Source organism: Anas acuta, chromosome 2, assembly GCF_963932015.1.
Source record: "Anas acuta chromosome 2, bAnaAcu1.1, whole genome shotgun sequence".
Lineage (NCBI taxonomy): Eukaryota > Metazoa > Chordata > Aves > Anseriformes > Anatidae > Anas > Anas acuta.
Window position 1 is genome coordinate 94,246,751 of NC_088980.1, and position 15,126 is coordinate 94,261,876.

A 15,126-nucleotide genomic window follows, 5' to 3' on the forward strand; every position below is an offset into this window, starting at 1 on the left:
CAATTGAATCAACAGTACTTATCCTGTTTGGCAATGTTGATTTATCAGCATAATACAGGCAGTATCTGCCACTTAAGTGTTTATATATGTATGTGCATATATAAAACTCTCCATCAAGACTTGTTTTTCAGCAACAGGGGCAAATTTAAATTTCTAGGATCATTAATAAAACACTTACATAAACTACAGTGCAGAATCCTAGCAAAATTAAACTAATCTCTCTGGTGTTCAATAACCCAATTTTCTAAATGCAAGTATGAATCAGTTGTTTTAGCAGACGATGTTTTATTAAAGGGAGATTGCCCTATTACCTAGGGCATTTTTTTTTTCTAGTATACAGTACTCCATGCATTCAATTTGTAGTTATGTTTCAGATGTTTCAGAGCCTTCTTTGGAGAGGCAAGTGGTCAGAGTGACACCTTGTTCTGAGTTTGGGATTGTCAAAACCAGACTTTCCGGCAACCCTCGCCAGAAGGCAGGGGTCGCCCTCGAGCTGCTGGGGAATTTGTGATGGGAGGTGCTGCTGTTTAGCCACTCTGCTCTGCTGGCCCCTCTTTGCTTTAAGAGAGTGAAGTTTTGTGTTCTGCCTTTATGTACAAACAACAACTTTGCTAAGGGTTTTTGCTATTGATTTCCTTTAGGTAATACAGCCCTTGTAAATAAATGTGTCACTTAACGGATCTTTTGCGGACCCTTGGTCAGGGCGAGTGCTTACCCTAAAAGTGCAGAGCATGGGCTAGTTTTGTGCTCTTATTTTTCCCAGACATCTATACACTAGTACAGTCACAAATTTTTAGCATAAATGCTTCCCTGAGATTGTAAAACAGCCAAACATCAGAAAATAGCTTCCCTTCTCTGGCATTTTCCTTTCCCTCTAGAATTCTTGGGACTGCAGGGTTGCTTCAGTCTTAAAGTTTCCAATGTCCAGACTTCTATAAATAATATATACTCTCTGTATATAGCGTTGTTTTCTTTTCTAATTTTGTTTCAGCTCTTTAATATCTCTTCTGTCTTATATAACTCCTGGTATTTCCCATTGACTTCATTAGTGTTGCATCCCATTTTCTTAAATGAATGCTAGAGCTTATCCTCTTAACATTCCTGCTTGTATATTGACTTTCCTTAAGGGAATGCATTCTTCCCCAAAATAGGAACATGCTTGCTTTAACTTGATAGTGCTTTAGATTGATGTTCTTGACTTAATCCACCATGCTTCATTTCAGACTAATAAAGGGTTACAAAGCTAGCTTGTGCTCATCTAGTGCAGAATTGTTCCTTTCTACACTTAGTTTTAACTTTTTTTCTCCCTGTCTCACTGTATCTACTGTTGGCCAAAACTCTTCCACGAAACTGTATGGATTTTCAAATAAAATGTTTCTTGTTCCAGAAAGTACCATCTTTCTGGAGAAAATTTAATTTACCAAAACATATGCCTGACCCCAGCACCTTCTTAATAAAATACTTGATATAATTTTCAGTTTTTCAGCAAAGTCCCCCAGATCAAATTCTTTAACCTAGCCATCTGTCATAGTAGGCTGAAGCTTCTCTCATAATTTGGTACCACATTGTATCCTCTCCTATTGTCACATTATCAAATCCTGCTTTCACCTGCAGCAAGAAGCCAAAGAAATTCCCTTGAATTCTGTGGAATAATTATATTAATTTTATATATATATATATATATATATATATATATATTTTTTTTTTTTTCTGTGAAAGCAGAGTTTGTCTCATGGGGTTTTTCAATTTTGGATGATTTCCAATATTATTTATTTATTTATTTATTTATAATATAAGAAAAACCCTACATTTTGTGGCCTCAAAACTCATTATTATAAGATGCTCACACAGTGCTAATGGGTGCTTTCTGCATTACCTTTAAATGTTTTGTTCGTTTTCTATTTCACGCTGATTCCTGAACTCTTTTGCTTTGAACACATTCCAGAACTGTTATTCACTGCTTCCTTTCTATTAACGGAGTGAGATAAAGCTATTAGCCTGTCTTTCTGCTCTGTTTCTCCACTGTTAGTAATGAAGCACAACTGCTCAGCTCACTTTTGGGCCAGCTGTGTATTTATTTTTCAAACAGAAGAATCTGCATTGCCTCAGATCTGAGTGTAGGCAACTGTAATATGACAGGATCAATAAATCAAAGAGTTGCAATTACAACAGTATCATTAAATCACACTAAGTAAACCTGATTTTCAGGTATTCAGAGACCTGAAAATTGGATTTAAAGGAATTTGGTGAAAGTTTTGGCACTGACTTCAGTGAGATTGAGACTTCATCTGAAATACTGGTTTGCAGTCACCCCATATGTACCTCTCTAGTTAGCTGGTCTTTTGTTCCCCTGTCTTCTGTATGGTACATTACAGGGAGAATACCACAGAAAGCAAAGTATTGTATTAGTACGCCAACTTCAGATGACAGACTTGAAAGTCATTTTATGCTGGTTCCTTTCATACTTATTCCCAACAAGAATGATTTCTAGGGTATTAACATTTTTTGTTTTTTTTTTTTCTATGTTTGTTTTTTAACATTTACCGCCAAAATGCATTCTGAGGAAGTTCTGCTAACTATAGCCTGCTCATATAGTGAATCCACAAGCAGTACAACTCATTAAAAAGAGTCAGAAATAGTGCATTGCTGCTGTTAATAAAGTCTTTCATTTGAGAATTTACATAGACTAAAATGTGATATTAAGGCATAAAAACTTTTACTAAATTGTTTGTGTTTTTTTGTTTTGTTTTGTTTTTATGAAGAAATAAGCATTTATTTTTCAATATCTTGGTCTATTTGCTTCTCAGTTTGAACTATAGTTAATATCCTTAGTTGAATGGTAAATGTTATCATCTCTTCCATTTAAAAGTTTTAAACTGTTTCATCTCTGAAATCTCACACTGAGTCATAGGGTATATGCTTCCCTTCATTTCAAGTTCTCAAGCAATTGCTTGCAAAATTGTTTCAAACTGTAAGCAGATTTTGTAAAGAAAGGTTTCCCAGGGATGACCTGAAAAGTAGCTTCAGTTTTTCTAATAATATTCAAACTGATATATATTAAGTACTTACATGATAGTTTTTTTCTATATATCCACATATGCACCTCTTTGCATATTCACATACACTCATTTTTGATATATCACCTGGTATATATAGTGTGTCTTGCATTTGAAATTTGAAAAAAAAAAAAAAAGTTTTTTTTTCACCCTTTCACCCCTTCTTGAAGTTTGCCTTTTGGACAACATCTTATATAAAACAATCCCCTGTGAAATTGTACATCATAAACCCCACAGATATTTATTGCTGAATTGTAATCCTGCATATAAGTTTTTTGATTCATACTTTTCTTCTATGTAGAGGAGCAGCTACGTAACATCTGTAACATTTTTTTTTGTGTGTACTCTGAAAATACAGGAATGTGAAAAATAGTACCTTTGTGATTTGCAAAAAGTTATATGAGCAGTAGGATTGCTATTTACCCAGACTTTTGGGTAAATAACTAAAGGTTATAAAAAGAAATTCCAGTAACAGAAAACAGAATTAGATTTGTATGGCTTTCTGTCCATGAATGAAGAAGTAAAGAAACTGAAAAGGTTGCCTTTCAATAGGTTCAATTTTTTATCACTCATGAATAAACAAATTTTGCCTTAAAATACAGAGGATTTATGTTCAGTAAACAAGGCCTGTGCCATCACAATGCATATGGATGGACTGTGTTTTGGTCTTACTTATGTTATATCATACAGATTTAATTTTTGTCAGTGTTTCTATGTAAATACACTATTATCACATGCTTTTCCAGTAAGTCTGTTTTGTATCAATTTATTTATTAGCATGAGCTTTTCATTACAACTTTTTAAAACATATAGTGATTTTGTTTCTTCTTTTTCCTTTGTCCTTTTCAATGCAGACCATTAAGTTCTGGAGACTGCTGGGTTAAGTTCATTGCATGTTCCCAAACTCTCAGAGGGATGATTTTGTGAGAAGTTAAATATTTTCACTGACTGACTTTCTGTGAGAAAGGGAAAAAAATATGGACTGACATAACTGTTTCAGGTTATTTGTCCATCTCTAATAGATGTCTTATTAAAATGGCAAAGCGATGCAGAATGTGACCAACCATGGCATATGGGATGCGTGAAAGAAAGGCCTCTGAACGTATCCAATGTTCCAAGACTTATTTAAGCATGAAATTTTCCCATTTTAGATTTTAATAAAACCTGTCATGAAAAAGAAAATGAAAAGGTGAATTTCTTGTAATTTAAATGTCAGTAGTATTACACATAAACCTGGATTCACCTCACATAGTTTTACAAAGCTGAGAAATCTAAGTTTTGAATCTTCATCTTTCTTCAGTCAATGACAAGAGGTAATGTTTCACTTAATTGTTTCCTAAGGTAATTTGGACAATTAGGATCATAATTTAGGCATTTTATTTGAGTCACTAAAATGTCAAAGAATGATTCTGATTTTGCTTGCCTGTTTCACAGATCTTTCCCCTAAAGCCAGCTCACAGCTATAGAGATACTCCTCATTACTAAGGCTTTCTGTACTTTTGATCAGAAAATTTACAGTTCCATCTGTGAACCTTGCCTATGTTGCTTGTCACTACTGTGATTTCAGCCTTGTTTTTTACTTCTTTTCCTTAAAGATCAATCAAATTACATTCAATCCAAAACCACAATAATTTGAAAAGCAAGTCCTTTGCAGTAACCAGGCTGAAACAGACAGGCTGCTGAGAAGCATTCCTCTTCATGCTGGATTTCTAGTCAAAGTTTCAAAGTCAAATCAAAGTTTCAAAGTCAAATTTTCTCTCTTTTTTTTTTTTTTAGTCACAGTTTTCTTTTTTTTCCACTTTCATCATGCAGTGTCTACATGATGTTCAGCACTACAAGGCTAGACACAAAAGCTGGATGGTTCCACCTAGCAAACCTTCATTCTTTCTCACTTGAAATTAGCTCTTTGCAAACTCGTTGCTGATTACTAGATGTTATGAAGTGCTGAGTGAGCCAACCAGTATAGGTTTGAAAAATCAAGATCACAATATGACAGTACCTCATAGTGTACTTTCTTCATGAAATCTAACAACAGAGCAATTGCTACATTAAATATATTTTACATTAGACTTGCATGGCAGTCTTAAAAGTCTCCTCTAGATGCTGACCGTTGAAGAGAAAGCATCTCCTCTTTGTGAGTAGAGTGTGAACTTTAAAATTATGCACACTTTAATTGTTTGGATTTCAGGGTTTGTAATTAGGAAAATAAATTTTATTCAGGCTTAAGAGCTTTTAGCAATGCAATAAGCTCTTTGTCAGTGTAAAATCAGAGAATAGACTCCTCCCCTTCCAGTCAAAATGCAGATTTTACAAACACGAAGAAACAGCTCTGTTATTTCAAAGCAAATCTGCCTATTCTGAATTTCAAATGAAGGTTTCTAGCACAAATATACAAAAATCTTGACTGAAGAAAGTATAAGCTTAATACTGTGGTTGGATGTACTTACATAGGCTTGAATTCACCTTCACTTTTTGACTCTTTATTGAGTTTGAAAGATTTAATATAACTGTATTAGGGATCATATTTTTCTGCAGTCAAACCAATTTGCATTAAATTGGTACTTTAAAAAAACCCTCAATTGTTATGCATGACTGAAAAAAAAGCTTGAGAAACACAATTCTAGTAGCTTTAAAAATATTGGAGGAAATAACCATAAGTATCTTTGGAATTAGAGCATTTTAAGAAAATGAATATTCAAGTATTCCATACACTGCCTGAAAATTATTCACATACACACACACACACACACACACACACACACACCAAAAAAAAAAAGCTACCTTTAACTTGGACATTCAGTTCCCAAAGTAATTGGGAATTCAGTGAAGTGATGGTTTTGTTTGTTTGTTTGTTTTTGTGTGTGTGTGTTGACAGGTTTCCTCTTTTCTTTCAGTATGAACATTCTCCAACTACATTCCAATCCTGGTGTTTTCAGATACGTAGAATTAGCCACTGGGCCCCTTTTGATTACTCAGGTCACAGGGGGCTTCTTCACTGAAGGAAAATGGGAGCCAGGCAAACTTCTGTGCTGCAGTCTTGGCTGTCATAATTATTCCCTTTGTTTCTGGTACCTGGGGCTGTTTTATTACCTGATGATAGAAAGAGGTGCTACTAGAGGATTGTGTCTTATTGCACTGAGTAGAGCAAAATTTTTCTTCTGGCTGCTAGATGACTCATGGTGACTTTCATTTCTTTGTTGTCATTTCTGTTTTGTTTTGTTCTGTTTTTCAGCTTTCATTTGCAGCAACAACCCCAGAGTTGGCTGATAAGAAAAAATATCCTTATTTCTTCCGGACAGTGCCATCTGATAATGCAGTAAATCCAGCGATTTTGAAGTTACTCAAGTATTATCAGTGGAAGAGAGTAGGAACTTTGACCCAGGATGTACAAAGATTCTCTGAGGTAAGATTTGCATAATTTTCAGTGCACAAAGAGAGCTACTAATATCAGACTTCCAAGGAGCTGGTTCCTCCATTAATAGCAACTAAATAAAAAGAAACAGATGAACTGCTTCAGTCTTGTTTGGTTTTATCTTACTAGGCTGTATTTGCTGTACCAAATACACTTATTTCCCTTCTGGGGCTTATTTGACTAGCTATGGTTAAAAATTATTCATCCTTTCCCTTGACTTTTTTTTACACCAAGATCATTACACCCAAATGCAAAAAATAATATTTGTTTTGTAGTAAAGGATTCTGTATATGCTTTGACTTGCCTAAGTGTGTGATTTTGAAGGAGGTTTGTATCTTGACATTGGTTGAGTTAAAAGAGAGACTAAACCTAATTTCATCTTGTTTTTCCTCTCACGCTCTGATTTATTGGAAGTGTCAGTCTGAAATACTGAGGGACAAAATCTGCTAAATGTTTGGTTGAAGGAGTTGTAGGAGCTTACTGTGACGGAAATGACCGCAACCCCCAGAACTGTTAAGATCAAGTATTACGCACTCTCCAAATCCTCTGAGTTTCACCCTGAGCAACATTTTGCTCATAGAAATTGAAAGGAAGTATGGGACAATTGCCTTAAGCATGGCATTAACAACAGAACGGTTAAAAGAAAACATCCTATAAGTAATTCATTAGAGCAAGACAAGGGAACGAGTTGGCCAATTAACTGACAGGCAAAACTAATAGATGGATGCCAGTTTCATGGTTGTTTTTTTCTTCCTTATCATTCATTAAAAAAGGCTGGCTGTGATCTGAAGACTAATATAATTAAAACCAGTGAAGAGGGGTAAGAACAGGTTAGCATCTGCTTGGATGAGTCAGATATTTTCAAATTCTCTGTCACAAATGGAGTACTTAATAAATCTTAGAGATCTTTGAGAATTCAAAGATGACAAGTAAGAGTATTGCAGGGGGAGGGAGCGATCAGTGTGCCTGTCTTTCCAAAAAGCACACAAAGACCCAGGGAATTATAGAATTATAGACCACTCAGCCTAAAATAAATTCCTGGAAAGATACTTGAACAGATTATCTGTTTAGAATTACCCAGAAGAGAGAGAAAAAAAAGAAAAAAAAAAAAAGTGCTAAACAATGGCCAAAGTGGATTTGTCTAGAATAAATCATGTAAAGCAAACTAATTTCCTTCTATGACAAGATAACAGGTCTCAAGAAGATGGAGTAAATTATAAATGTGATGTTATATGGCTTATAAAAACATTAAAGCTATTCCTAAAGAAAACTAGGGAAACTTGATCATGAGGAAGATACTGTAAGAGCAAGCAGTCTCTGACAAATATTCTTGCCACCACAAGGTTAATTGACATCAGATCAGTTGACTGTTTTTAAAATGAATGCTGAAGAAAAGTTGTCAAATAGTATGTATGCTTTATCCTTCACTGGCTTGGAATTATGATTTCAAAGAGTAGTTATCAGTGGCTCACTGTCAAAAAAGAAGGATGGGATTCTGTCAAGTGGTTTGCTAGATAGAGAAAATGTTTATTAAATATGCACTTGATACCTACTTGGGAAGATCTCCAAACGCTTTTGCAGGGGGACAGAATTAGGTTTCAGAGTAATCTTAACAAGTGGAGAAAGGTATAAAATAAATATTATGTAAGTGAAAAAGTACAAAATACTGGACTACACTAATAAACTATTTTAATGAAGAATGGCTATCTAGACAGCAGATCTCTAGAGAAAGAGAGGGGAAGCACTATAAGAATTACCAACTGAGTAAAAGTCAAGAGTAAAAAGTAAACTGTAAAAAGTAGAGAAGTAGTAAACAGCTTCCATTTCAACAATCCCAATGTAATGCATTATTGAGATTTAAGACATGTAGAGTAAGCTTCAACACTACTTAGTGATAATTAGATGGAAGTTAGAACATCAGGTCTGATATCATCTTCAAAGGGAAACAGATCAGAGAGGTCTCTTTAAAAAAGTTAAGAAATCTAGAAACGTGTGTTCCAAGAAAACAAAAGTGGAAAACAGTGAAATAGTGTGGATAGGTTGTTGAACCTCCATTGTAGAGGGTTTGTTAAGATACAACTAGACAAACACAACATGGGTATTCCAGGTCTTCCGTTGGGGTACAGGAATGGACTTCATGTCTGTCCTGATCACTTAAGAAATGTTAAAACTGCTGCTTTCTAGGGTTTGCTAGAATGTTAACTTGAGTTCAAGGTCTTTCCATTCCTCTAGAAAGGTGACACCCTTCTGTGTCAGACTGCAAACTCAGTTTAGTGTCATTCATTAAAGTGTTCAGGTAATGAAAGATCCAGTTAACTTCCTTCAGGTCAAGTGACTTCATAGACCATATTGAGTCCTGAGGCTCCTGAAATAATTAGGGCTGCATCCTTTCTTTTTCAGCTCCATGCAGTTTTTCCATTCCCTCTGTATTCTTCTGTAGATAGTGAAAGCACAAGAAAAAAATGCAGGAAATAACTGACCAGGAGAAGTGAGGGATAGGATCCATGAGCAGCAGAGGGGGATAGCACCTGGTGGCAGGGCAGAGCCCAGCTCCACTACAATGGAACCGAGGAGGCCCAGAGGATGGGACCAGGTTCAGGCAAGGATGGGGCCAGGTTCAGTCAAGTCCATGGCAATGAGTCAGGTCTGAGGCACAGCTGGGAAACCTATTTGTAGGTCAGGGTCAGGTCTAGTGATTGCTGAGCAGATCTATGGCAGGGGTTGAAGGCATAGGACTAAGCCTAAGTGGGACCTCTGGGGTCGATGCAGGTGGAGACCGCTGGTGAAAGACCTTTAAGGGTGACTTCTGGGTGCTAGTACAAGTCTGTACATCCACTCTAGAACCACAGTCTTTCCTCTAAAGGAACATCAGCCAAAACTATCATTCTAAGTAATGCTTAAATTACTAATTTTCCTAATGTTTTATTGAAAATGAAAAAAATGTGAAGTAGTATCTTAAACATATCTTTGTTGTAAAATCCCAGTAACTTTGGGATGTGGTTCTTCTTTCTATGCTAAAAAGATATTGTATGCCGCTAGGCAGAAAGTAACTGAATGTTATTTATGTTTACTCTCATATAAAATAAAATAAGCAAAAATTAATGGGGTCCTTGAGGGAGCGGTGTAGTAACTCAGGTGGCTTTACTGTTAATGGCAGTTTGTTCTGCATGTAATCTCCTGCTCTCTCCCATTTTTTCCATCTCCCAGAAAGTCTGTATCTGTTTGAAATTTTGCATTTTCTAGAATAATTTATATAGAATAATCAGCATATGTCTGAATTTCCTCCAGTTGTTCCTCCAACCCCTATATGGGGATACAGATTGCTTTCTTGTTCATGTTACATGGGAAAGACTTTGTATCCTTTTAGTTTAGACAACAGGAAATCTAACTGCCTCTCATTCACAGCCATCTAATTTAATTTTTTTGTAGTTAATGACTCTTTTTTAGCTGGATCACTGTCTCCTGTCTTTGCAATTTGTACTGCAATCTTATATCCTGATGAAAAAAAAGTTTACTTAACTTGTCCACATTGTTAGCTGCCCTGAAAGTCATAAAACTGTTTGTTGGTTTACCATGTCTTGTAATGAGGCAGTTGTCTAAATTGCTTAGAGTATCAATCTTACTCTAATTTATCTCTGGAAGCCAAAATTACACAGGACTGTAATTTTCACCTGTTTCCCTTGGAACACTTCCTACAGACAGTATACTGTATCACCCATTCCCTCTTGGTAGAAAAACTCCTCTTTCTTGTAAGCAAATATTACATCTTCCTTTATCTCTAGGTATCGTAGATCAATCAGAATTAGGTAGAACAGAGAATTCTTGAAGCATATACATAGGCAATATCTGTGTATCTGACACTGGTAGTGTGACTTGAGTATCCTTTTCTTGACATTGCTCAGAACCTAAGGATCGTGATTTTTAATGTGACCTGAATTCTGTGGTTCCCAGCTCACTAGTAGTAATCTCTGTAAGTTCTTTACATCTATTTGTACAACCAGAAGGGTCTCTTCCATTGAATTAATGTTTCAGCTGTGTAAGTCTTCATGATATAGGGGTGATATACTAATTTCATCAGTTCCTGTTTTTTAACTAGGGCAAGTTCATACCCATTGTGCTTCTATGTCCTAGATTTTTTGGATTGCAGCCCTGTTCCCATCCTCTGGGAGAAGATTCTGTTTCAAAAGTTAATAATTCTATGGCAAAGGTTTATAAATGAGGTTATAAAATATTTTTTCAGGGTTTTCAGCTGTAAGTGTTTGCTATGGCACAGTATCATAGGATAATTCAGGTTCAAAGAGACCTCAGGAGGTTGCCTGGTCCAAGCTCTTGCTCAAATCAAAGCTAGTTTTAATGTTTATCACCCCTGAAGAACTATGGTTGTTGCAAACACAGTTCTCAGAAAAGTCCTGACTATGTCCAGTTTCCAGTTTGGAGGTGAGCTTTCAGCTGACTGAAGATTCTGTAGGAAGTGGTGCCTCTAATTCTGCTGCTATCTGGAACTACCTGTTTGGGATTGTATTTTGAATTAGACAAACCAAGCGATATTCCTGTGGTTTGTGTTTGCTCTGTTTTGTGGTTTGGTGTGAAGAGTCATGAGAATGAAGTCATATTTAGCTATCAAAAACTCACAAATGTTGGGAGAGTATTGTAGTATTGTACCACCAGTATTATAGAAAATATAAAGGCTTCAGAATACGACTGTGAAACAGAAAAGTGTGTAATGATGTATTGATTTTCAGGTAATTCTGTATTTGCTAATAAGTAATTCTAGTGTGCTTTACTGTTCCTATGCATTGACCATTTTGTTTATTCATGTTTAGGTTCATAGGATGTTTCAAACTGAAAGTTGTCGCTTAATTGCACTGATACGCTTAAAGGGACTCTGGCACAGAGAAGGACACTTATTCTAAGCTGTCTTTGTTACTTTTTGCTCCTCTGTCATGTTAAAATTAAGTGAAATTGCATTTTAGCTTTTATTTTGGTAGCATGTTCTTGATATTTCTAGATTCTTTTAAATATATATTTTCCTCCCACTGAGTATCATGTCTGGGATTGTTTTTAAAACAAGTTAAATTCTGATCATCTCAAGTGACTCTGTTTTTCTGTACTTCTTAATAGTCATCTCTTTGTGTGATTTCTCTGCTTCTTCCTGGAAATATTGAGAACTCCTAATGTAATTTTATCAGTGTAGGTGGCATTTCAAAAAGACAGAAAAAATGAGAAGTGTACGTAAGCTAATGAAATAGATTAACAATATGAAAAATAAAAGATTGCTTCATGATTCTATCACCACCTTCATTGAGTTTAATGACCGAAAAATACTAAAACCAAACTTCCCTTGTCAGTGGACAATGCTACTTTCTTTGGCTGACATGATTAACATTCTTAGGATTTCCTGTTGTTCTGCATTTCATACGGTGACATCTACTTCAAAAATTAGTGGTTTATCAGAGTCCATTTTACCTAAATTGAAATCATTTAGCATCTATAAATACAAATTCTCATCCCAGAATATGTAATACTGTGGGAAAGAAAACTGTCTAAAAGAAAACCTGCTAGTAAACAAGCTTTCTCAAAGTAGTATATGTCTATTCCTGTAGAGAAAACAGGACAGAGGTCTTGTTAATCTGGAAGTATATTTACTGCAGTAGTGCTCTCTCACAATGGAGTCTGCAAACTAAGATTTGAATTAGCAGTCAGCTCTGATAAAAATTGATCGGAGAAGTAGATACAAGGAGTTACATACAATGATAGTTACTGAGGGGCTGAGATGGATTAGGCAGGGAAAAGAAATGATATATCCGGGTACCTTTAAACTTGAGCCAGAAAAGAAACCTGAATACCAGTTTCTGGCATCTGTAGTTAAAAACTGTGCAGAGTTCAAGGTTTGATTGCATTGTCTGACTTGTTAGATTTGGCTTCTTTGGAAAGAGAAGAGCAGAGACATTCATCCAGTCTCTATCTCAGATACCAAGAGGTGTTAGGATAGCAAGGAAAATATTACTTTTTCTACAAGAATAAGCTTGGAAGCATTAAATTTACCCGATACCAGTGATGTTGAATCTGGAGTCTCCAAACAGTACCCATTGATTTAATTCTTGAAGGAGCCCTGTACTTTCACCTTTGAGGGCAGAAAATAAGAAAAGACAGACAGAATTCAAGAGATGTGAGACAGAAGGCAGTCAAATCAAAATATTGGAAATGGAATGGAGAGAAGAGAGTGAGAGCAGGCCAACTGAGACATTACAAACATTATTGTTCAACTGTAGAACTTTTTCAAACTATCTCTTCCTAATATATAATTTTTTTTTTTTTTTTCCAATCTGCCATGTCTTCCTTATATATTCTACCCATCTCTTAGTTTTCTGCTTCATTTCATTCTTTCCACAAAGTCTTGCAGATTTCTTTTACTGGTTCATATTTTCACTCCTAAGGAAAACTAAAAGATCTCAACCTGCTGTGTGTTTCCTTTCCTGGTTCCATCCAGGAATTTCTCCCATCTCCATGTGCTCAGCTGTCTTCAGGGAAGGATTAATTTTCTAAATGCAGATTGCTACAGTTGGGACAAAATAAACAACTTCTGCCCAGTATTCAGTACTATTTCTAAAGCCAACTGGAAATAAAATAAGTATTGACCTTCTTTAGAATACTATTATAAAGACTTTTAGGCAAAAGTTGCTATTTTCCTCATTGTTATTGGACAGTTATTGACATAGTCTATTCTTCCTGTGTTTGAAGGGTGCTTGACATGCTTTAAGTATTCTTCAAATATTTGTTGAAATATATATATTGTATCTAAGAGTTTTTTTGTTTGTTTGTTTGTTTGACTTTTCTATCACTGGTTTAAAATGAAAACAAAAGCAAATTTTCACCAAACTGGGATGTATACCTTGAAAACTGTGAACTATTGCTGTAAAAAAGCTAGTGAAACAAGATCTGTATTTAATCTGCCTTTATTCACTTTATTTGTTGACTTTTTGTTTGTTTGTTTGGTTGGTTGGTTTTGTTTTTCCTTTGCAAAATACTTCAGGTTCCTGATCCCAAAAGCCAAAATCTTTCCCCCAAATAGTGCCAGTGAGTATGATAAGTAGAAATATGGAGATTCTGTCCTCTGTGGTTTCTAAATTGTTCCGTTAGGCAGAGGTACAGGCACAAATGTTCCTGAGATATTCTTTTTTATCATTCTGTTCCAGATTCTTGCCTGATTGCTAGGGCAAAATCTCAGGAACAACTTATTTCAAGTTCTCTTGAACTTGTAAAGAAGAATGAGTTTCTCTGTTCTGTCTTTAATTAAGCTTTTCTATAATTCAATTTGATACATTAAGATCTTCACAGGCAGCCTATAAAACTGGCTTCTAATATCATATAAATGATACATATAAATCATCCATATAAATGAGAAAGTGCGTCTTTGCTTATTTGTTTCTAATTGGTAGGAGTTGTTGCAGGAATTTAAAATGATGAAAAAGTATAGAGAGACCAAGACATTCATTTCAGTAAGAAAGTTTGAAATGTGAAAGGAAGACATTTAGTAAAATACAAGTTGTCACTTGCTAGAATTTTCTAAACAGCATGCATATTTTTGGCCTTTTGTGCAAATGTCATCCATGCTAAGAAACTTCTTTCTTTTTTCATGGCACTAGCATTTTATCCAATGATTTTCACCTTTTCTTCTGTTTGCTATTACTTATTTTTGTTAACTTCCAAAAACCAGCAAAAAAACCCCAAGAGGTTAGAACATCACCTGACAAAGAATTGCAGCTATGCAATGATAAAAGAAAAAAAAAATCATCAAAGAAATGGTAAAGGAAAAAATCATTATAGTTGTGTTATATCTTGCATTGAAGATTCACAGTCAACTGTCAGCATAAGAGCCCACAGGATTCCCATGAACTGAACACGTCCTTATCAAACTTTGAGTGTCTTGAATAAAAATAAATCAAACTTAAGATTATTATTTTTTTTAGAGAACTGCTCGCCACTCCTTCACATTTAAACTTTATCTTGTGCATATGTGACAGGCTGGTATTTGCAATATCACATGAAGCAACAGAATGATCAATAATTTCACCTAAACTTGAACACCTCTAATAGTTCATGGCTGAGAAATTCCATATAGTTGTTTCCCAATGCATATGATATAAAAATCATCACTCTGTCTGAAACCAAGACTAATCTAGACTTAAACAAAATAAATCCATTTAGATTGGATTGAAAACATGTTCCAAGACAATGCTTGTTATGAATATTGAAATTGAATATTGCTTATACTGCTGCATTGTCCTAGTTCTTTTTTAGGTTTTGCTGTGCTTTGGTGTTTTCATTGGTGGTGATGGTGGTAGTTTTTGTTTGTTTGTTTGTTTGTTTGTTTGTTTCAAAATGAGAATACAAAGATGAAATATAATTTTAAACAGGAGTTTACCCAGCAATCATCATCTCTCCCTCCCTCCCCCTTCCATTCTCTTTGAAAGGTGATCTCCAAGCACCTGAGTCAAGAATGTAAAATCTGTTAAACTGCTTAACTGCTTGAAGTTAAGCATGTGTCAGTCTGGAGCCATTCCTTAAGTCAAAGTTACATTGTGACTTTAGAAATTTTGAACACTACTGAAGTGCTAGATTTGTTGTAGTTTTTCAGGGTTCTGGTAAACATTCAAA

At 35.3% G+C, this 15,126-nt stretch overlaps 1 protein-coding gene across 8 annotated transcripts in view; it reads left to right on the plus strand.

Moving 5' to 3' along the window:
• GABBR2 (gamma-aminobutyric acid type B receptor subunit 2) overlaps positions 1–15,126 on the plus strand; it is a 492,905-nt gene that overhangs the window by 196,155 nt on the left and 281,624 nt on the right. For all 8 annotated transcript variants that reach the window (XM_068671237.1, XM_068671240.1, XM_068671241.1 and 5 more), the window contains one exon: positions 6,289–6,459. In XM_068671237.1, the coding sequence (XP_068527338.1) occupies positions 6,289–6,459 (171 nt within the window). The remainder of the gene's footprint in view (positions 1–6,288; positions 6,460–15,126) is intronic.